Source organism: Sinohyriopsis cumingii, chromosome 1 (assembly GCF_028554795.1).
Source record: "Sinohyriopsis cumingii isolate HCF-2022 chromosome 1, ASM2855479v2, whole genome shotgun sequence".
Taxonomy (NCBI): Eukaryota; Metazoa; Mollusca; class Bivalvia; order Unionida; family Unionidae; genus Sinohyriopsis; species Sinohyriopsis cumingii.
Window position 1 is genome coordinate 70,640,270 of NC_142961.1, and position 24,645 is coordinate 70,664,914.

Consider the following 24,645-nt stretch of genomic DNA (forward strand, 5'->3'; position numbering starts at 1 on the left):
ATGCTGGATGCCAAGCGAGGCAGCTGTTAGTACCATTTTTTATAAGTCTTTGGTATGACTTGGCCGGGGATCAAACCCATGACCTCCCGCATCCAAGGCAGATGCTCTAACCACTAGGCCACCAGAGCAGTCTCACAGACAAGGAATGACTTTATTGAGTATGTGGCCAATATGGCATGCTCGATTATTACTCCCTTACAACATTGAAAAATACCTTCAGAAACAAAGAATGACTTTATTTATTGAGATTTTAATAAAATAAATGCATCACCAAAGTACAGATAAGTCTGCAGGTAATTAGTGTAGATAATGCTGGTAGATGGAGTACACCAGACTGATAATCAGTCTTTATAAAATTACATAATATCCTCTATTATACGATAATTTCTTTTTACAATTCTGCAATGTATATGTTTTCAAGAGCATTCTAGAGCCAGGGCAAAATTTATTAGTTTTCTAAAGAGGTCAGTGACTAGAGATATGAACCATTGCTCGATTGTGGTACCAGTATACAAAAAGCAAGTATGGTTTTAAGCTGGTTTATATGCCTGAGGTCTTTATATGCCAGAATTAATTTAGACAGCTTGATTTAATTTTATTTCAGCTGTTTGGTTGTACATAATGAGCCATATCCTTTTATAAATTCTGGTCTTCTATGTGTCATATTTTGTTTAATGAGTGTGGGGGACTGGCATTTAATATAAGATTAGGTTTGTGTGGTTTCATGCCATTTTTCAGCTTATGATAGGCAATACATGGCAGGAAGTACATTTGGCTGAGGAAGAACCCTCTGGAGGTGGGGTTACCCTTGGAAGAATGACTGACCCACGGGAAGCTCCAGGCAAGGTTTCTCACATCACCAGATTGGTTATTGATGCAAAGTCTCTTGTCCTAAATAAATGGGTGAAACACAATTTCCATAGCCCTGAATTTAATATCTTCCTAATAAATGGGAACTTCATAGTGATTGTTTGAAACTTGCAATTCATCACGTTAGTATTTGCAAATAAGTGAAGGAATGTGGATATTTCAGACATACATTAAAGAAGTACACATAATTTGGACAACTGTAACATTGTTTTGTGTTGTTTGTACAGTCTGCCATTACCTAGTCCAGGTGTATACTGGAGACCACTGGGGAGCTGGGACTGATGCTAACATGTACATTACACTACATGGCATACGTGGGGATAGTGGCAGACGACTCCTCTACAGATCTGCAACAAACACAGTCAAGTTCCAAAGGGGACAGGCAAGTATTCATACCTCAGTTATAGAGGAAACTTTTCTCTCATGCTAATATCTAACATTTATGTACTGTATGGCCTACAGTTATAATGCTTTCATAGTGTCGCTTTGCAATAACTGTCAGAATGATACAAATGCTTTCTTGGCAATCTTGATGAAGTGAAACATAATTACTTCTGAATGTAGCAATTGTTTAATATTGTTATACAGTGGCATGTGTCATTCAAGTAAAGTAATGATTCTAGTGAATATTATAACAACCAGTTTATTGAAGTTTTTCCTACATATATCAAGTACATTTGAAATTGCAGTCACGTATAATATGTTAGCAGTATTGTTTCCTTCTTGATTCAGGTGGACAGTTTTGAATTTGAAGTAGTCTCCCTTGATAAGTTGACTGCCATAGATATATCCCATGATGGTAAAGGTCATGGTGCTGGGGTGTTCCTGGACAAAGTCATCATCAAGGAGAAAAAGGGTGATGACCTTTCACCCCTACAATATATATTCCCTTGTGGACGCTGGTTAGATGACCATGTAGATGACTGCAAAACGGAGAGAACACTCAGGATGATAGGTCTGTGTCATTTATGTCCTGGCTGTTATATGCCAGATATTTCCTAGTGATAATTTTTGTCAGATAAAACTTAAGTCATATCAGTCCTACTGACCTGTTGGCTCATTGTTAAATTTTCTTTTGCAAGCTCATAACTAAGTATGAGGGGTGGGGAAGGTCAAAGATTACTACCTAATTTCTACATATTGGATAGAATTTGAGGCATATTTGGTATGATGCAAGTGCATTTTTGGATTTATTTTTAAAATGTTCATAAGCAGACAGCTAACTTTATGGGTCTTGTCTCTGTGTGTCCTTAATGTCTGGGGCCCTGACCTTGGGGCTTAAAAAACGTTGTGATCTCCACCTCATAACCAGTATGTGCTTTCTTGGATTGAATAGTTATCTAGCACTGTCCATGAATCTCTCACTTTCTCCTGTGTGATTGGTCAAACTTAGAAACTGTTTGTAGCCATTATAGCCCTGCCTTAAAGAACATATATGCACTTACTTTGTCCCTACAACTTTTCAATGAAAGTAAATGACAGCTTCCTTTGTTTTCATGGGTGAGTGGAAAGTCTAAGCAATCAAAATCTGTAACATATAATTTATTTAAATTGGAATTAGAGTTGAAGACAATGTTAACTTCTCTCAGTTTTTCATTTAGACCTAATTTTTTCTTTAGAATATGGAAATACATCTACTGTCCTAAAAACAAAATCTTATCTAATTGCTAGGCAAAATCAACCATACAGTCCTGTATGAATAGTCAGTTCATCTTGGCCTTACTAGCTGTACTATTGCTGAAATGTACAGGTCAGATTGTAACTAGGAAGAACATTTGGGGTGTCAGGGCCCACTACTAACTGACTCTCTCTCTCTCTCTCTCTCTCTCTCCCCCCTCCCAAGTTCCAGGTTTATATTTCTGAATCTTTTAAAGATGAATTTGTTTGGATATTTTATTTGTTTCTGTTTTCATTTACAGCAATATTTCTCATGCACCAGAATCATGATATGATCACATTGCCCTCATTATTGATGTGAACCAGAATCATGATATGATCACATTGCCCTCATTATTGATGTGAACCAGAATCATGATATAATCACATTGCCCTCATTAATGATGTGAACCAGTGTAATTTACAAATATTTTACAGATAATTATTCGCGAATATCAGAAAAATTAATGCAAGTGGGTGGCGCTAAATTTCAATCAGATTGCTGGAAATTGTTATGAAGAAAGAAAAATATAATTACCCATGTATATAGTTGAGCTGGTGGTAACCCTGTATCTAATTTTTTAATGACAATTTGGTTAGTGGTATCTTCATAAAGACCTTAATCAAAATTATCATGAAGATTTGGGATGAGAATGACCAAGACTATTTTGCCCATAGGGTTTCCTTATGAACAGTAATTGGTAAAATATTTGTAGCTACTGTTACAAGTGTATCCTCTTAAGTAATAGAAAAGAGTGAAAAGCAATGAACTTTGTAAAGTTCAACAAATCATTTATTTCCCTAGAGTACAAATTGAAAATGAAAAAAGAACTAACAGTATTGCAGATTAATTCACAAAATAATTCTGGAATTACAGACACAACTCCTAATAATTTAAAGTTCTGAATAAACTTTAGTAGAAATCCAAATTAAGTCCATCACTGAAGAAGTTGATGTGACTGTGATGACCTGTATAATGCAGGTGTGGCAACATTCTTTTGCTGAAACATGGTAATATAATTCCAGATTTGAATTCACTATAAATCCCAGTGAATGTCTGTCCATGAATATTATTTTTTATGAAAGCTCTCTATTTCCAGAGAAAATAATCACTGAATTAAATAATTTGAAGAAATAAATTCCAGCTCAAATGAACACTGAACACAACAATAATACAAATTAATTCTGTTAGATCTTAAGCATGACTGAATGTTTCCAATGACAAGATTATATAGTCCTCTACTTGACATCAAGTCACAATTTACATTTTCTATTAAAAAATGATTTCCTAATATAAAATAATAAACATGTTTTTTTAAATTAATAATGATCATGATAATACACCCATACACATAGAGGCTATTTTAACTATGCATAAAAATAATAAAATAAAAATATCAGTAATTCAGGTTAAGTAGAAAATAAACTTAATTTTGGACAAGGATAAGCCTATCATACAACATTACATTACGATAACATATAATGAAATAAATTCTAAAAAAGCAAAAAAAACTAACAAACAGTGCAAATTAAATATACACAACACTACCTAAATTTGATTTCATATGGTGACTGCATGGAAAATAATTCTTTTGCAAGCTTTATTTTATATATGTGCACTATTGAACCTCTTAACTATTGGCCTGACGTTGCACATTTAAATGTAATGAGTATTATCTTGAGACTTCCTTGGTGATGTAAAAAAAGATCTGATTCTGCAAAAGCAAGGAATTTTTTTACTAGTGGTAAAGAACAGTACTTGGAGAAATATATTTTAATGCATAAAGTCACAGTAAATTAAATTTGTAAAATGATTTGAATCAAATAAAAGAAGAAATGCTCTTATCACATTGATTGATTTGTTGCTGAGAACTTGTTTATTTTTGTTTCTGTACATTTTTATGTATTTGTTAAAAATGACCTTTGGTGGTCTTTAATTGATAAATGCTCCTGGGGCCAAGTTTGTTTTCTTAACACATTTCTTTGGGTCTTAAATTTAATGGTTTAAAGCACTGATGAAATCCATGAAAATTGATGCACTATAAATAAAACTGAATTTGCCGTGTTTCATCATTTTTCAGAGGTCATAGATTCAAGAAAACCTCCACCATCCAAAGAAGCTGGCAAAAAATCTCGTAAGTAAACATGCTTCATTGTAAAGGGTCAATATATGTAGGTTATGTTTAAATTTAGGATTGAACTAGTACAAGATTTTGATTCTAAATGCAGAAAGAAATTCACTTAGAGCATATTGATACAGGTTTTAATAACTTTCATGATTGTCATTTTTTGACCAATGAATGTGTATGGTTTTTATATGATTCTTATATTAAAACAAATGATGTTAATATTTATTCTCTTCTGTGATTTTCAAGAATGAATTCTTGAAAAACAAACGAAATTAAAATGACCAACTGATAATAATGTCACCTAGAAAATTAATGTTAATGTCACTCTCACTAACCAAATGAATTATTTGCTTTGTTTAATTAATGTTTTTACTAAGTTGAGTATTTTAAGTTGCACTCTTTTTGGAGCACTGAGTTGTTTTACTTGGCAGTATCTTGTTATAATACATATATGTTAAAACATACTTTTTCAGTTATTCCCATGTATTTATCAGTTATGCATTATTTCGTTTTGTGATGAATAGTACAATTATGTTGGAATATAGCTTAAATTAAATCTGCATTTAAACAATAAAGTCACAACAAAGTTAATAAATTATTGTGTTAAAATGGGGACCGATAAAAAGCAACTGTATATTTGACCATTTTTGTTAAAAAAAGGAATTCTGTGGCTTTTAGATTCCAACATGTTTAATTAACATAATTAGTTATTTTATCTGCATTCTTGAAATGACCTTAAAAAACAAAAATATGTTGGATGTGTGATTCACAGCTAGCTTGCTTGGGATATGAGAAATACACAAGAAAACTGGGTGGTGGGGAAATTACAGTAATATTATCAAACAATAGTGAAATGTGTATTTTCATGTATAAATTTATATGTTAAATGGATCTATTTCTTGCTATGTATTTCTTTTTCTCTCCATATGTCTATAATGTATCAGAGGGCCATTGGACAGTGCAGGTTAAGACAAGTGACTTGAATGATGCTGGTACCACTGCCCAGGTTTATCTCACCATTTATGGCACAAATGGTCATTCTAACAGACTCCAACTTGGCAAAGAGGGTAACCCCATAGACTTGTTCTCAGCTGGCAAGGAGTCCACATTTCAGGTATATTGATTTGAAAACCAAAGGTATTTGCAAACTAAATAATAGTTTCAATAAGGACTTGAACTTCTAATTAGGGGAAGAGATATGATTTATGGGTCATCATTTAAAGTCATTTTGGTAATTGTTTTGGTGCTATCTGGCAAGGTTCTTGACAGACTTTGGTTAATTTTATCCTGCCTGATCGAAGATGTTAGCCCTGCCAATAGAACAGTGTCCCATCAAGGTGAGGTTTTATGCTATCAGTTTGGCATACCATGACGGTTCATAAAAGGTACCCATGAAAGTCAGTACTAAAATCATAAAGGTTAAAGTCCTAAAGAAAGTAATTACATTTCTTTTCTTACTCCTATTTGGATTTTTAAGATTTCATATGTTCTTTAAGGAAATCTATTTCCATAGGATATTGATACACATAATAGATAGAAGAATTTAATATGATAATATCGTGAAATTGATTTTTGGTTATGTAAATCTATTTTTAGAATAGGCCTCCATGTTCTTTTTATTGGTAATATTGAATTTTTAGGAAGATTTTTCTTGTTTAATAATACAAATTACAATTAAATTTAAACAATTGTAACATAAAACCACTTTGAAGGCTGAGTTTTGGAAAATTGCATTTGTTGGAGAGAATATTAAGTGGAAGAATACAAATTAATATTATATATATATATATATATATATATATATATATATATATATATATATATATATATATATATATATATACACATGTATTAGGCATTGTAATTGATTTTATAATTCAATTTTTATTAACTCAGTTATTGTGGCAAATGTGGAAATTTTTATTGTAAATAATGACTACATATATAATACCTTTCATCAAAGACATTTTTAGATCTGAAAGTTGGCATGGAATAGAAGTTGAAGTTGCTAATTTTATAAATTTGTCATCCTTAATCCATATATAAGTTGATGTAGAATACAATTCAAAGCCATATCAACATCTTGGCTTCATCATTTTTACTAGTAACTTCCTGGTTTCATAAATACTAATGATATCCTGAATGCCAATCACCAGCACCACCATGCTTTTTGCTGAGTTTCATTTTTGTGGGAGGGAGAAAACAAAATGGGTGTTTCAGGTTGATCCTAAACTGTATTGTTCAATTACCCGATCCTTGTGATCTCCTTAACTACCACTGGGTATATTCCATGATCAATGGACAACTCCAAATAAACAGTTAATAATAATAATAATAATAATAATAACAGCTTTGTTCAAAGAGAATGATACTATTAGTTGCATGGGACTTATCCTCCTTATGGCTCTCTGCATATTTACATACAGGGTTCATGTACATAGTTACACACAATAATAATAATAATAATAATAATAATAATAATAATAATAATAATTATAATAATAATAACAGTTTTATTCAAAGAGAATGACACAATTAGTTGCATGGGACTTATCCTCCTTGTGGCTCTCTGCATATTTACATACAGGGTTCATGTACATAGTTACACACAATAATAATAATAATAATAATAATAATAATGATAATAATAGTAATAATAATAATAATAATAATTATAATAATAATAACAGTTTTATTCAAAGAGAATGACACAATTAGTTGCATGGGACTTATCCTCCTTGTGGCTGTCTGCATATTTACATACAGGGTTCATGTATATAGTTACACACAATAATAATAATAATAATAATAATAATAATAATAGTAATAATAATAAATTTTCAAAAAGCATTGATCATAAGGTATATTTATTTATGGACACAATAAACAGAAAATTGAAGGACAAGGACATATTCCAACTAGGTACATTGTGTACATATAGTACAAAAATAGTGCAACAACAAAGTAACAATGTATTTGTAAAATCATATGGGTTCCACTTTTCATCCATTGAATTAGATTTTAATTAAAGGCATTATATATGTTTTTTCTTTAATTTCCTTTGGGATTCTGTTTCAGAATTAGTGACATAGAATATTGAAAACATTTCTTAAATAGTTCTTTATTTGGTTTTGAAATGGAAAGGTGGTTAGCTAAAATCTTTAATTGGGAGTGATGCCTTGTTTTCTAGCATGAAATAGTTCATAGAGATATAATGGATCCATATTGTTTAAAACTTGGTGTGCAAGTCCAGCCTTTTTCGGAAATATTTGTTCAATTATTGCTAACATTTTACTATTATTCATTGCATTGGAGATTGTTTTTAGCATTATCTGTGACAAGTCTGTAAGCTGTCTTTTGCATGTGGAATAATTTGCAAATATTCTTGTCAGAAGTGATTCCCTAGATAACATTACAGCAGTCTAGGTATGGTTGTATATTGCATATATGATATATTAACCTATGTTTAGTTGATAGATATGGCCTTATCTTGCTAAATAACCAAAGACATGAATTGAATTTATGACATATGACTTAAATATGTTCATTCCATTGCAGATTGTTGTCAATGATCACCCCATATATTTTGTCAGTAGTAACCATTTGTAGACAAGTTTCAGTCAACTTAAGATTCAAATCATTGTATTCCAGTTTTGTTCTCTTTTGTTGGGTAGTAATCATTAATACTTTTATGCCATTTTCGTTACACCAGGATTCTGTTCTGAGGCTATCTGAAGGGAGACCCCTAGGTCTGATTTTGCCTATTTGAATCTGATAAAGTATTTTCATTTGCATACATGTCGGTAGATGAAATACAGTTGTCTATTTTTAGTGGAATATCAATTATGAAAATTAGAAAGAGGAGTGTTCCCAAAATTGATCCCTGTGGAACTCCATATGTAATTGGTTCTTCTTTAGAAAAACTGATTTATTTTGACACACTTTTTTTCTCATTGTTAGATATGATGTAAACCAAGCAATTGTTGAATTGTCACATTAATACATGTTCATTTTTTTTAAGAATGATCAACAAGGTTAAAAGATTTTCTAAGATCAGTTTGTATGAATCCAGATAATTTTCCTTGATCTAAGGTAGTAATTCATCTATGATGGAGACCAAGGCTGTCTCACAGGATTAGTTTTCTTTGAACCCTGTTTGGTTTTTGCAAATTAAGTTTTCAATTAGTTTGGACAGAGTTGGCAAGATAGATATAGGTCTGTAGTTATTGACATCTTCTTTTATGCCAGACTTGTAAATGTTAACTTTTGCCGATTTACATATCTGAGAAAATACAGAGGCAGATATGCTTAGATTACATATGTAATCTATGTTACCAGATATTTTATTTGCTGCAGCCCTGAAGAGACATGGTCCAGTATTATCTAGACCTGTTGATTTTGTTGTTACAATAGTTTACAACATTTTTAGAACTTTTCCTTTTGGTATTGCACAGATTAAATATATATTGTATCAGCAAGAATTTGCTCTGAACAGAAGTTTCCTGGGTCATCATTATTGTAATTACAATGGGTTCCATAATTCTGGAAACTGTACTGACAAAAATTTTGTTAAATGTTTTTATTATTTTTAAATCCACATCAATAATTTGGCCTTCTTGACACAGTTGTTGGAATTTGGATGACCTTCTAGAACATTTACCTGCAATTAGTTTGTTAAAAACTTTCCAGGGGAATTCTTATTGCAATTGTTTTCTAAATTTTTGATCATTGATGATCTATGAGTAGTCCATGATGAATTGATGGCTAAATCTGTGAGGGTTTTTTTTAATAATCATTGAACATTTGAGTCATTAATATGGATTACATCCCTTTATCTGATCAATTTTATCAGTGAAAAAGATGTACATGTACCTGTAATTGCTCAATTGTGTCAAAGGAAATACTGGTAAGTCAAATATCAATGGATCCATGGCTAAAATGTGACCAGGAAGAATAAGGTTTGGTAAAAGTAGTGATGACTAAAGCAGAATCATTTAATTTTTTAAGGAACAAATGATATGCTTTGCATAACTACAACACATTATATAAAGTATAGACCAGGAAATTCCATACAGATTGTGAATTGTGAGCTCTTTTGATTGTTTTCTTTTCTTTTCATCTTTGAGAAATCAGCAAATACAAGCTCATATAAATGGATACAAAATAATGACAAAAATTATAATACAATATTAGTTGTATTAGTTTATAATAATTTATTGGCATGATAATTAAACAAGAATTGGTACAGCTGTGTCAAGGTTTTGATTTTGCTGATAATATCACAGTAGCACATACTTGAATCAATTTAAATGACATATATATAAGCCCTTCACTTATACCTGATGCAGAAAGTTACAGATGAATTTTTGCCTTGCAGATTCAGTGTTTCAGAATATTATTCTTGGACTAGTCAAAATCACTTATTTGCCCCTAATGACCTGAGTGATGTTCTTGATTAAAACTTCTATAATAACAAGAAGAAAAGGGATCTTTTTTTTTTCTCTTCTGTTTTGGTGTAACTTGCTGTCACGTTTGCAATAAATGGCAAAATAGTTCAATAGTTATAAAAGAACTAGCAGGAACAAAATATTTTAATATGCATATATCCTCTCTAAATGTGACAAAGGGGCATGAAAAAGGCTAACACATATTCTTGACATTCTTGTTAATACAGATCGATATTGGAGATATTGGAAAGGTAACCAAATTAAGGCTGGAGCACAGTAACAGTGGACAGAAGCCAGACTGGCATGTGGACTATGTAAGTAATTTTGCATGCAATTTAAGATATGCAGGAAAACGAAGTCAGCATACTAACAGTCAATTCAGTTTTAAATCATCTTTCTTAGAAAAGTGACCAATCAGGCTGCCAGCAGCAACATTTACCATGGTCAAAATTAATCTGTGTCAAGAAATAGAATGATAAAATATGTTTTCTGCCTGATATATCTTTAAAACAAATTTCCATTTATACTTTTTTTCAGTTCACAATTATTACATATATATTTCAAATTATTTCCAAATTAACATTTCAGTTGATTAGCCATTGTAGCTACTATATTTAGCATTTATGTCACAATAAGTTAGTGGTACATTTGTCCAGTGTCCTTATATCTCAGTAAATCCATGAGTGTCTCAGTTATTTGCTTATGCCATGTTATGAATGTTGAAGAAAGAGACAGATAATGCCAGTCTTAGCCTTCAAGTTAATGATCTGGTTTCATTTTGTCTTTAGTTCACTGTGGCATTCATATTTATGAAAACACACTCTTATCGACCAAGTGAACTATCTGGTTTCATTTTGTCTTTAGTTCACTGTGGCATTATATCCATGAAAACACACCCTTATCCAAAAAGACAATGATCCGGTTGCATTTTATGTTTAGTTCACTGTGGTGTTATATCCATGAAAACACACCCTTATCCAAAAAGACCATGATCTGGTTACATTTCTGATTGAGTTCACTGTAGCATAGTATTCATATCTGTGAAAACACACCCTTAACCATCAAACCAACGATCTGGTTACATTTTATGTTTAGTTCACTGGAACATGGCATTCATAGCTATGAAAACATTTTTAGTTTTTTGTAGAGTGTTTTGATCTGTGAAGATCATATATTGCAGTGTTTCAGAATTAATTTTCGTTATGGCTGCAGTGAGTTTTTGTGCTGCCAGCCAATATAAAAAATATTCTGCTGTATGTAAGTTCTAGCATGAAGCATTTATGTTAGAAATCATGTTATTGTTTTTAAGGATGTACAGAGTCACCGCTTACATAAAATGTTGTATACAAATATGATGATGACAAATGATATGCTTTAATTGTGCTTATTATCAATTTAGAAATCAAACAACGATAAATATGTCAGCAACAAAAGTTTCAAGTCTTTCCAAGCTTTGCTGATCATCCAGTGGATGTCTGTGTTCACTTGTCAATATCCCTCCACTGAGTATTTGAACAAAACACCATTCAGCTGCTTTAGTTGTAGCTACCTTGCTCCACTGTGTGACAGTTCATCTATTGCTGTATCCCCTTCTGGATGAGTATTGGAAAAAGCCACATTTTAAAACCATATTTCCTGGGTATTATTACTTGACACTACTATGAACTGCATATATGGAGATGCATAATGTGGTTGCAGATCAGGATCTGTCCTCTTTATTTATTCTGATCATGCAAGGATGAGGGGCAAATGCATTTTGTGCTGAGAGATGCAAGTCCTCAGCATTGGAAATCATACGGGTCAGTCAGTTGACACTTTAATATGGTACTACTAGTATTTCTCATTTTCGCCCCTTTCTGTACAGGTAAAACTTAAGGATGATGACACACAGGATATGCTAGTGTTTTATGTTGACCGATGGCTGGCCTTGGATAAAGAGGATGGTCAGATTTGTCGAGAACTTCCAATGGTGAAGATAGGCTCTTCATCTTTACCAGGTAAAGTGCAGTTTGTTTGAATAGGAATCATGAAAACATTTATAATTGCTACAGAGAAAATTGAAGTCATTCACTCAAAGTACAAATTGCTCAAAAATCAATGTCATTCACTGAAAATTCAGATTGCTTGAAAGTAAATGTCAATCACTCAAAGTACAGATTGCTAGAAAATTGATGTAATTTACTGTAAAGTGCAAATTGCTTGAAAATCGATGTCATTTACCCAAAGTATAGATGCCATTATTGGAAAATCAGTGTCATTCACTGAAAGTACAGATTACTAGAAAATTGATGTAATGTACTGTAAAGTGCAAATTGCTTGAAAATCAATGTCATTCACTGAAAGTACAGATTGCTAGAAAATTCATGTCATTTACTCTAAAGTACAAATGGCTAGAAAATCAATGTCATTTACCCAAAGTATAGATGCCATTATTGGAAAATCAGTGTCATTCACTGAAAGTACAGATTACTAGAAAAATGATGTAATTCACTAAAGGTTCAGATTGCTAGAAAATTTATGTCATTCACTCAAAGTTTAGATTGCTTGAAAATTGACGTCATTCACTCAAGGTACAAATTACTAGAAAATCAATGTCATTCACCCAAAGTACAGATTTCCAGAAAATTGATGTCATTCACTCAAAGTACAGATTACTAGAAAATGAATGTCATTCACTCAAAGCAGAGATTGCTAGACAATCGGTGTCATTCACTCAAAGTACAGATTGCTAGAATATTGATGTCATTCACTCAAAGTACAGTTTTCTAGAAAATCAATGTCATTCACTCAAAGTACAGATTACTAGAAAATCAATGTCATTCACTCAAAGTACAGATTGCAAGAAAATCAATGTCATTCACTCAAAGTACAGATTGCTTTGATAATTGTTGGCTAAAAAATATATCTGATTCAGTCAAAGTACAGATTGCACAGACTGCTGTACTTGGTTGCTTAGAATGTAAACAATCAAGAATTAATTTTGTATGTGCTATCAATCTTGTTAAAAGAGGAAATCTACAAATGCATGTGGGGAAAATGTTTTAAAATGTTTTTAAGAATACATTGTCAAACTGCTATTGTTGTTTTGTTTGTGGATTGTTTTTTTAAAAAAATAATTGTTAAAATCTTATCAATAAGTTGACTAATTACCATGTAATTTACCCAATGGCCATAATTTCCTTTGTGGCTCAAATTGTATTTTTGTTGCAGAAAGAACTTTTTGTCTTTCTTTTAAAACAATTTGTCAAAAGAACTTTTCACATTTTTGTTTCAGTCCTACATTATGTTCTTGCTGTCACGACAGGATACATGGAGAATGCTAGGTTGGATCAAGGATCTGTCTATATCAATTTGCATGGAATTCATGGTGATACAGGATTTAGGGAATTAACAGCACCAATTAGTAAGAATAGGTTACCTTGGCAACCAGGTCAAGAAGACATCTTCATCTTGGAAGCAGTTTCTGTTGGAAGACTCAAAAAGATTGAACTAAAAGTCGATGGCAATGGAGGTACCATAGTAATTTGATGCAATTATGGAATGATTGTTTATACTTGGCAGGACACATTTCTTTTCTTTCTGGATAATTGAATCAGTAAATTGAACCTTCATTTTCATTCAGCAAATGGCATGTGTGTAGTATGGTTCTCTGTTTCCAATGTTTGGCTGTATATATTAGAATTCCTAAAACCTCAGATTTTGTGGGACAGGTCCTTTAGATCATTGGTTTTGATTAGCACATATTCAGGGGAACCAGACATTTGTCATGGAAGTTGTTAGATATTCATTATCAACATGTTTTTAAATTGTTTATCCATTAAATTGCCAAATGAACACCTTAATAAAGGGGGGCCCCGAGTGGCCGAGTGGTCTAAAGCGCTCTTCGTTACGGATCACTGCCATCTCACCTCTGTCTGCGGCGGTTCGAGTCTAAGATTCAGCCAATGTGGGCATGTGAGAAAGCTTGCCAGTAGCTTCTCGTGGGTCGGTGGTTCTTTCCGGGGTTTTCCGGGTTCTTCCTCCACCATTAATACTGGCCGCCATGTATAGCCTATCGTGCTGAAAAATGGCGTTAAACCCCACAACAACAACAACAACCTTAATAAAGTTAAATTCAAAGTAAACTAGATCAGGTATACACATAATTTCATTGTAAGACATTCAAAAGATGTGATTCAAATATTTAAAGCATATTTTGTATTATTTGGTTTTCCCAATTGTTTAAATACTTCATGCCACAACGCGAAAGTAAAAAAAGACTGTAATTTCAGAGCTGTATGAGATTAAAGGATTTACATTTTTGTACTTCAAAGTTTCTTTAGCAAACGTGTTGTGTATCACTTTTTGGGGACTTATCTTCAAGTTCAGGGTCATGGTGTTATATGTTCGATTTTTCTGTTACACATAAATATTTGCAAAAAGCAATGTCAACTGGAAGAGAGTATTATGCATCTTTCAGGTCAATAGAAACAAAATAAGAATCTTTGCGAACCATGGTCAGTGCTGTTCTTAATGTCTCCATTTGAAAATGGTGATGTACCACGTGCATTGAAAGCATGCAGGTTAAGTATAACCCAGATGTTCCCATCATGCTTTTCTCTAGTGAAAATGTTAGACAAGTACTTTACACAGGCAAAGTTTATTCTCTCCAATACTCCCTTTTTCAGCAGTTTATCAATTTCTGTTGTACTTACAATGGATTCTTTGTCAGAGAATTTTCTCTGTTTTGAATACAAGTTTGGACTGGGCTGCTATCAAGTTTGAGTGTATAACCTTTCAGATTAGATAAAATCCATGCATCAGAGGTTCTCTTCTGCCATTGTTTTAGCACACTGACTAACTTTACCAGCAACAAAATGTTTTGGGTTGCACACAGAGATTTATAACTGTAATGGAGATCGAGCTTGATCAGTTCTTTCCTCTTATGAGACATGTCATAAAATGCAGAAGAAAGCATCCGCAATACATTACCAGCATCTGCAAGCAGTTTATTGACATTTGTATGTGTACTGTATAACTTATTATGTAGTAATTCATCCATGAACCTGAGAAGGGGAACACTAGCTTTAGCAACATTTCCTTGAAACTTTTGGAGCTTGGCATCCATTTGTTTTGTAGTTTTGTTCATTTTTGCCCACATTTCTGGATTTACTTTAGGCACACTTAAATTTTGGCAATTTTGTGGCCTTAAATGTTTTTTGCTCAAATCCTTAAATTTATCCTGTGCTATTTGGGCCCTGAGTCCTGCATTCACAACTTTAGCTAAGCTCTCCTGAATGGGCGGCCTACAATGTTCAGGCACTGCATAAAAGTTTGAGAGTTCTTGCAGGATGTCATTTCCTTCAGTTTGTGAGAGTAAATTTGGTGGTGAGGTTACTAAGTTTTGAAGGCCATGCTCAAAGTCATCAACATGTTCCTCACTTTCTGCACTGGTTTTAGAAAGATCACTTCTCTCTTTATGCTGAACCGTTTCTATCCATACACATTTCAGTGACAGTTCATTAAATCCTGGCATATCAGCCATGGTTTTTTTGCTAAGACTGTCAACTTGTGATTTTAAAGTTGTTACCGTAGCTGACAATTTGTCAATAATTCAAGCTGACTGTCCCACATCACTTGATTGTGGGTTGCTTGTCATTCAGTAAGACAGTCATCATGGTTGCTGCCATTGTTGTGCAGATGTCACGTTTTCTGTAACTGACTCTTGAAATTTCACGGACACATGACAGACTTGTTGGTAATGGCATAGTCTCCTTATCAGTAGATGCAGGATATCTCCTTGATTTTGATGCCATTACAGGGCTATCATTTTGCATAGTTGTTCCCCCATGGGAATCATTGCGTTTTGTTGCAACTGTGATAGAGAAATCTTAGGCCTTATCAGCTGAATGCTGCTTGGCTCTATTTTGCAATATTTCTTGCGATAATCCATGCCTCATATTAACCGGATACCTTTGGCTTTGTCCTGATTGTGCCATTGTGCAAAGCTGTGCAAGAGACAACACTCAAAAATGATGAAACAATGAAGTACAGTACAGTTATGACTGTATAAGGCCTTTAAAATGGTAGAGGAAGTTTCTGCTCCGCACTAATTTCAAATTTGCATGAAAGTTGATCTGTAAATTACTGGAATCGTGAAAATTTAAAACTTGAGAAAAACACAAAGTACTGACTCCTTGACACTGGACCATTCACTAACTCATCACATGACCAATTCCATCTCATGGGATCCTGAGGCACTTACAGGGGAAATAAAATCATCACTATAAGTTGTGCTGCATACAACATTTACATCCTGTCTTCAAGGTCAAGGTCACATGCCAGTAGTTTAGGCTTCAGTCACATTTTACCTTTTGATTTTGAGCTTAATAGTTTAAGATAACTGAACAAAACTTTTTGTAGAAGATGTGTTGCATTGCACGTTTGAAGTCTCATCCGTAAAGTCATGGTCATGGGTCTATATTTAAGTTTTCATTTTGTTTTTGCTTCATATCATTCAAGGTTTTTGAGACAGATGGATGAACAATGATGTACTTATATTTCTCAGTTTTATGGCATCTCACACATAAAAAAGATTTTTTTACTGTCAAGGTCACTGATCAGTACTTTTTTATCCACTTTCTGAACTTTCCTAATGCTTCTTAAGACTGGGCATTGAATTTCTGTCCTGAAGGCCATGGTCAGGGGTTTGATGATTATAAACGTTTATGACTTCAGCATGGTACATGGTGGACAAAAAATTACTAAATTTGCCTTTAGACTTTACTAGCACACAAAAAGCAAGTAGTGGTTATCAAAGAATGTTGGTTTTCAGTTCATACAGAGTTACTGACACATTTTTATGATCAGTTTTTGTTTTTAATAGTTTTACGCATGGAAGGTGACACGACTTTTATACCCCATCATATTTTATAATAGGGAGCAGTAAGTTAGTTTATTCAGTTATTCACATCAGTCCATATGTACACATGTCAAATCCTTATGTTACAGTTTTTTCTTCATCCAGAACCTTTGAGGAACTTGTGCATGAGAACTGAATTTGATATGGAACTTAATACAGACCTACACTTATAGTTTCTTTTACATCAGCATTTGACCAGGTTAAGGATCCCCTTTTGTTTATAAAGTTTGCTCTTGCAAAATTAATTAAAGTTTTCCTCAGATTTACATTGTAGCTGTTTTTGCAGGGGCTTGAGTAGATAGTTTTATCAAACACGTGTTTTAGTCTGCTTGGTACAAACAGAACAGAGGTCTGATAATATGTTTACTTCTTCTATTTCATATGTCAGATTTTTTTCCCATTCTTTGTCTGGCTGGAATGAAGTATTAATTGTATTTTATTCTGATGACCTTTATCATTGGTTCTGGTGTATTGTTATTAGACTAAGGACATGCAGTTATCATTATACATGGACAGTCTTTCATGGTCTATCAGTCAAAATGTTGTGACATGCAGTTACCATTTTATATGGACAGTCTGGTCTATCAGTCAAAATGTTGTGACATGCAGTTACCATTTTATATGGATGGTCTGGTCTATCAGTCAAATGTTTGTGACATGCAGTTACCATTTTATATGGATGGTCTGGTCTATCAGTCAAAAGTTTGTTACATGCAGTTACCATTTTATATGGATGGTCTGGTCTATCAGTCAAAATGTTGTGACATGCAGTTACCATTTTATATGGACGGTCTGGTCTATCAGTCAAAAAGTTGTGACATGCAGTTACCATTGTACATGGATGCTCAAGTCTATCAGTCAGAAGGTTAGGACATGCAGTTACCATTTTACTTGGACAGTTTGGTCCATCACTCAAAAGGTTGGAACATGCAGTTACCATTTTACATGGACACTCAAGTCTATCTGTCAAAAGGATAGAACATACAGTTACCATTTTGTATAGACAGTCTAGTATATCAGTCAAAAGTTTAGGACATGCAGTTACCATTTTCTTGGACAGTTTGGTCTGTCAGTCAGAAAGTTCAAAGTCACATCAGGAACTTTGTTGTTGGCAAGAGAATGTTGCAAATAAAAAATATATTCATGAGCATAAATTTTTTGGGTGAATTTAACAACATGATTAAATTTACAGGAAGTGTAATCCCATATGTAGCAATATGCTTAAAGCATGTATACCCAATGAGAATAACAATGATTTTAAAATAAAATTTTTTTAGTGGATTTGAAAACATTTCTTTGTTTCTTAAACAGGTAGCAAGTGGTATGTTCAGCAAGTGAGAGTGATGGAGGGGAAGAGAGCATGGGCAGAGACTGTTTTCTATTGTCACAAGTGGCTGGGAACTGACAAAAACCTGCCTTTGGAATTCACTGTCTCAGGTGACTTTCTTCAAAAAAATGTATCATACCATTTCATTTTAAATCTGTAAAAGTCTTTAATTTAATTTTTCAGTCAGTAAATTCATGTAACTGTTTTGTTTCATTGGACTTTGTATGTCTTGATTTCAGCATATCATGACTTTATTTGCATATTCTTTAAAACAAATACTTCCATATGTGAAATGACTTCATAATGCTTTCAGGTTTTTGTTATCACGTCTAGAGATATATTTGTTTGTTTTGTTTGGGGGGGGAGGGGGTTCAGTAAAATCCTGCCTTTTTTCAGTTAAAAATAATACTCTTATCACTGTAAAATAGAAAGATGGTGACTGTGAGCAGAAATTAATCATCCATTTTTCATAATGGACAACCATAGAAAAAGAAAAAAGCCTGGATCAACCCCCTGATATATCAGTCAATATGAGAGACAGTACATAAATTTAAATAACCTTTCCTTTCACGATATCAGTTAATATGAGAGACAGTACATAAATTTAAATAACCTTTCCTTTCACTATATCAGTTAATATGAGAGACAGTACATAAATTTAAATAACCTTTCCTTTCACTATATCAGTTAATATGAGAGACAGTACATAAATTTAAATAACCTTTCCTTTCACTTTCTATTTAAAAAGATATGTGTCCCTCCAATGACATGATAGATGCACTAGAGAGTATTCCTAAAGGTCTGACAAAACCAGTCAACACCAAGGGCAGATGGTTAATCTGGGTTCAGACTGGTTTGCAGGCCGATGCTGGGACTTCAGAGAAAGTCTTTCTTGTACTGTCTGGACTGAAAGGACAGTCTGATCCAATCCTGATAAATGGCAAGGATTCTCTTAATCCAGGATCAGTAGTTAAGTTGGAGGTAAGATGGTTTGTTCAGTAATTTCAGTCTCAGCTGATATTGTCATAATGTGACAAAGATGGTAGATAAATATAACTGTTAATTTTGAGTTATTTCTTAACATGATTTTGTCATTTGTCCCTTTTTTGTCAGAACAGTGTTGATATATTATCAATTTTTTTCAGTATGTTTAATGTTGTACTACCAGTTTTCATTTGTATTGTCATTTGACTGTCCAGTAATATAGAAGCCCAAAGGTAAAAATTTAATGTCACATGAAAGGCAAATGTTGAATGCACATCTACATTATAAAAATAATCAGCATTTAAAGCTAAAGATTCCCTTTTTTATCTAATTTCCTTTCACAAAAACTGCCATCCTGTCAGTCATATTTATTTAGTGTTCATTCTTTTTTGAGAACTATATACCATATATTCTTGCTTATAAGTCAACCATTTTTACTAAAAATTTGATTCATGCAGAGTAGGGGTCATCTTATAAGCAGGACATAATACAAATCTGATAATTCTAGGGGTATCATTGGAAACTATAGATGTTTGATGTACACAGAAATAGTGTGAATTCAGATATTTTTTGTATTTTAATGCCATTATTCCCATATAGATATGCATATATCATATGCACTAAGTTTATCAGTGCCATGTTTAAAGTTCTGTAGTCAAAAGAATTTACTTTCTGAGTGCTTCCTAATATAGCCATGAAGTGTTTCAGTTGCCATGAAGCAACATATTTTATATTAAATTTAGTTTTCTAATTATATAGCCTAATTCAAGTGTTTATAGAAAGGACAAAAACAGGTACTATCAGAAAAAAACATTGTTTGTTAAAGACAGCCAAAAGTTTTTCTTGGCATTGAAGACTAACACTCTACCAAAAGAATTTGATTGTATTAAAAGTATGTGGCGACAGGCAGATACAGAAGGGGATTATTTTTAATCACTTTGATAGCTAACTTATTTTTACATCTGTACCTGTTTGCTTTCCTCTGTTATAGTGATTTTACCTTACACATTACAGTCCTTTGTTAAACTGCAGGCAATACCAACCAGTAGTGTATGTGTGTGATTTGGATTTTTAACATAGCTTTAAAAAAATTTCAGTCATATCGCTACGATGTCTGCAGTGTGTCAGTTTATAGTGATGTCTAGCATTGGGGCATCATGCCGCAGACTTGTAGTATGATGTCTCAACCAGTCACATTGTCCTAACACTAGGCTGACCAGTCCTAACACTAACTCTTAATGCCAAGCGCCTAGTGAGGCAGCTAATGTACCATTTTTGTAAGACTTTGGTATGACTTGGCTGGGGTTCGAACCAACGACCTCCCGCATCCGAGGTGGATGCTCTAACCACTAGGCCACTGGAGCAGCCCCAACCAGTAGTGTGAAGCAAAACCAAAAAAGTTCTTATTTTCAGTGTTCATCAGATTATCAGATCAGATATTTATTTGATCTGCTTGTTTCATCTTTCCAGGCAAAAGTGGATGAGATTGGTATGGTCTTCAAAGTACGATTCTACTTCGATGAAAAACATGTGGGAACATCCTGGTTTCTGCAAAAGGTATTGAAAACCATTTGTGCTTTTTCATTTAGCTACCTTACATTGCATTGATAATATAAGCATATGCTTAAAAAACTACAGCAAGTAAAAATCCTTTATTATGGCAATCAGCTAGCTTTTATTATTCATAATATTACTTAGAGATAAGTCTTACATGTAAAATTATTCATTGACAAGTCAGTAGATCCTGTTTATTAAATGATCTCAAAGAATTTAAGTTGTTTTTACTCGGTGTTATCTCATGAAACAAAATGTTTTTTTTATAACATTATATTATGATCCTAGCAAATGCTACTAGGTCTTTTTCGTAAATGAAGGAGGTGGAGTCTCAGAAGACATTGTTTTTAAAGACTCCATCTATCAAATGTTAATTGGATTTGTCAACATGGAACACTTAGATCATTCTGTAGTACCATCCATATATGAACAAATGTGTGCCTTTTGATACCTTCCTCCATGATTTTCCTTTTGGAACAACGATAACAAGCATAGTTAAACCTCTCAACTGAGATTAATTATAATCAGTTGGGGGTGGGATTGGTACTTTAAATGAGAGATGGTTAGTTTGCAAAGGATAAATTTGCTGTTTTATGATTTCAAGTAAACGAGAACAATAAGACTAAGTTACAGTTCAAAAGTAGTCTTAATATGGGACTTGCTGCAATGGGAGGTTTGTACAGTAAGTTACAATTCAAAAGTAGTCTTAATATGGGACTTGCTGCAATGGGAGGTTTGTAGAGTAAGTTACAATTCAAAAGTAGTCTTAATATGGGACTTGCTGCAATGGGAGGTTTGTACAGTAAGTTACAATTCAAAAGTAGTCTTAATATGGGACTTGCTGCAATGGGAGGTTTGTAGAGTAAGTTACAATTCAAAAGTAGTCTTAATATGGGACTTGCTGCAATGGGAGGTTTGTACAGTAAGTTACAATTCAAAAGTAGTCTTAATATGGGACTTGCTGCAATGGGAGGTTTGTACAGTAAGTTACAGTTCAAAAGTAGTCGTAATATGGGACTTGCTGCAATGGGAGGTTTTTACAGTAAGTTACATAATTGGCTATTTTCACCACCCTGCACACCATTTCCAGTTAAAACTGAAGGACCAGGATACAGGGGAGGAGCTTCACTTCGATTACAAGGACTGGATGGAATCGACAGAGGACAACCCAGGGGGATTCCTTGAGCTTCCCACTGTCAGGCCTGATATACTTCCTATGAAAGGTAAAGATATATGTGGAAAAAGTATCCATCATGACCTCACATGTCGGAGCAGATAGTGCTTGAATAACAAAGTGATTGAGGACATAGAGTGTGTGTGTGTGTGTGTTAAGTGGTGTTTATTATCTGTCAAAGTTTTGTGCCACAAATATAATAAAAGTATGTTTTAAAACAGTACATTTCTCTTGCGATTTATTTACCTTGTGGTATTAAAGGCAACAGCAGTGTATTAGGTGTTTATAGACAGAATGAAGATGATAAATAATTATATAGTTTCTCCTCTGAATATATTCCTCAATCACATTAACTTTTGGAAGATGTTCTGCTGCCTCTCAAATCTAGCAATAATGTAAATTGGAATGTCTCCTGTCTATGTTTTGTATGGAAGAACCTCTTCCCAATCCTTCCCAATAACTTTTACCACTTGTAGGTGGCTATAGTTGTTTACCATTCTTTTTTGCTTTTAATGATACTAGTAACATGGTATGCGCACCTCAAGGAATCGTAATCAATCTTGTGGCTTTTACAACCATCTGTGGACATTTTTAGCATAGTATTGATGGCAAAGAATTATTCTAAATATTGAAATCATGTTTTAATTTTATTGATATTTATTTGAATTTGTAACCATCGTGGACATCATGGTTTAGTTAACAAAATTTCTGACCTCATACTCCAACATGGCATTGTTAGTTGCTGGTTGTTTTGGCATACATTGGATATTTATCCGCTTGCTTTTCCCCCAGATTTTTCATTCAGAAATACAGAAAATTGACCAAGGTGTTGACAAAAAGCACAAAATGTAAAGCGTTTAAGGCCAATGAAGAAATGAATGCCACTTGTCTTGCCTGTACTAAATGTTCATCCATGACTACATTCACTACGTGTTAGGTATGGTCAGAAAATGTATAGGCTGTGGTATTAAGACCATGTTTAGGACTAAAGAGAAATGGAGTAAGTACAGGGAAAAGGAATGCAATGTTTTAAGTTTGAACCCTAAGACATCATCATCAGCCAGCATTGTGGGGGACATGTTGATAGTACCTTATCATCCTCAATTGATGCATACAGTACCAACAAACTACTGAGGCAGATGAAATTGGAAGAACAAGTGGATAGGGATTTACCATCTCAGCAGGTTTCTTCTGAGTCACAGATGAGGTGACTATTATAAAAGATTGTGACACAGTTGCTGGTCCCTGGTGAATTTATTCTGCTACACCCCTCTTTTAATTTTAATACTGAATAGGAATATCTGTGAGATTGTCCTCCTTCGTCTAGGCTGTCCAGTGGGAATCAATCTTCTCCACATGTCAGAGCCTGGTCCCAGGACTTGTAAGTCTTGGTGCATAGTAATTTTCTGGACATGGATGAGTCATATGGCCACCAGTCCAGTCTGTATAACACCATTCTGGCCACTGTCCAGCCAGTCCAGCCATAGTTGACATTCATTGACCGGGAATCAGTCACTTCAGCATGCCTTACCATATAACATCATGTCACCCTGGATTATGTGAAGCTATATAAGGAAAAGGTGAGTGTATCCATCCATTTCACTGCATGGTAAAAACAGGTGTTTACTCAATTGGCCATCCAGCCAAATACCATGCTGGCCAGCCAGCCAATAGCCATTCCAACTGCCCAGCTGATAACCAGGCAGTATATCCAGTCGATAGCCAGACTGAGCAACCATTATGATTACTAGCATTTATTACCATGAAGACCTACTGTAGCATTTGCATGGTCACCAATGCCAGAACAAATCCTTGTGGTGTATGCCCCAGGGAGAGATCAGATAGTACACAGGGATGATGGATGACATGGTCTTGTCTTTACCTCCCTGGATATTTTATTCTGATGCTGACAGAATACATGATGAGGTCAGCCCCCAAAGTGAGTGTAGGAACAACCTTGAAGACTCTGATCCTACTATGGATCATATGGAATAGCTTTAAAATGGCTCTGGGGAAATTTAATGGGGTGCTGCTGATTTCTGAATTCCCAGCCTTGTCAACTGTAAGCCAGGCATATAGGCTAAGGCTTCAGTTGATTTGGAAGATAAAGAAGAACACCCATTTGTCTATCTTCTTCCATAGTCAGCAAAGGTGAAAGAAATTTCAGACCACCTGACTGATAAAATACAGGACCTATGCAATTCCAAGGCTTTCTTTGCAGAAAGCCAATTACTAGCATCATTTGCACAATACTGGTATTGCGTGCATTCTCCAACATTCAGCAGTGAACTGCAATCCTAAAAAAGTGGTCTATATAACCAACTCTGTTTTACAAGGTAATAAAAATGTCCTGCATGCCACCTCTAACTTGGTGAGAAATATGATCATTACCTCTTGTATGCTAGAATTGGCATCTCAAGCTATTTTTCAACAGGCTAAAAAAGTAGCGATCCACACATGGGAAGCCACAGCCCACATTGCTGAAGTAATTATTATGGATGCACATCACATGATGGCATATGCCGTGACAGTGACTGCTAATATTGATCTTGTGAGAAGGGATCTCTGTTTGTGCTTGGCCACCCTGAAACCACATCATGCCT

At 33.9% G+C, this 24,645-nt stretch overlaps 1 protein-coding gene across 1 annotated transcript in view; it reads left to right on the forward strand.

Moving 5' to 3' along the window:
• LOC149807090 (lipoxygenase homology domain-containing protein 1-like) overlaps positions 1 to 24,645 on the forward strand; it is a 276,859-nt gene that overhangs the window by 151,116 nt on the left and 101,098 nt on the right. Inside the window, exons 28-38 of the mRNA XM_089961784.1 lie at positions 1,098 to 1,252; positions 1,603 to 1,825; positions 4,608 to 4,661; positions 5,600 to 5,769; positions 10,330 to 10,416; positions 11,967 to 12,099; positions 13,377 to 13,613; positions 18,315 to 18,440; positions 19,079 to 19,311; positions 20,785 to 20,871; positions 21,959 to 22,091. Coding sequence (XP_089817910.1) covers positions 1,098 to 1,252; positions 1,603 to 1,825; positions 4,608 to 4,661; positions 5,600 to 5,769; positions 10,330 to 10,416; positions 11,967 to 12,099; positions 13,377 to 13,613; positions 18,315 to 18,440; positions 19,079 to 19,311; positions 20,785 to 20,871; positions 21,959 to 22,091 — 1,638 coding nt within the window. The remainder of the gene's footprint in view (positions 1 to 1,097; positions 1,253 to 1,602; positions 1,826 to 4,607; positions 4,662 to 5,599; positions 5,770 to 10,329; positions 10,417 to 11,966; positions 12,100 to 13,376; positions 13,614 to 18,314; positions 18,441 to 19,078; positions 19,312 to 20,784; positions 20,872 to 21,958; positions 22,092 to 24,645) is intronic.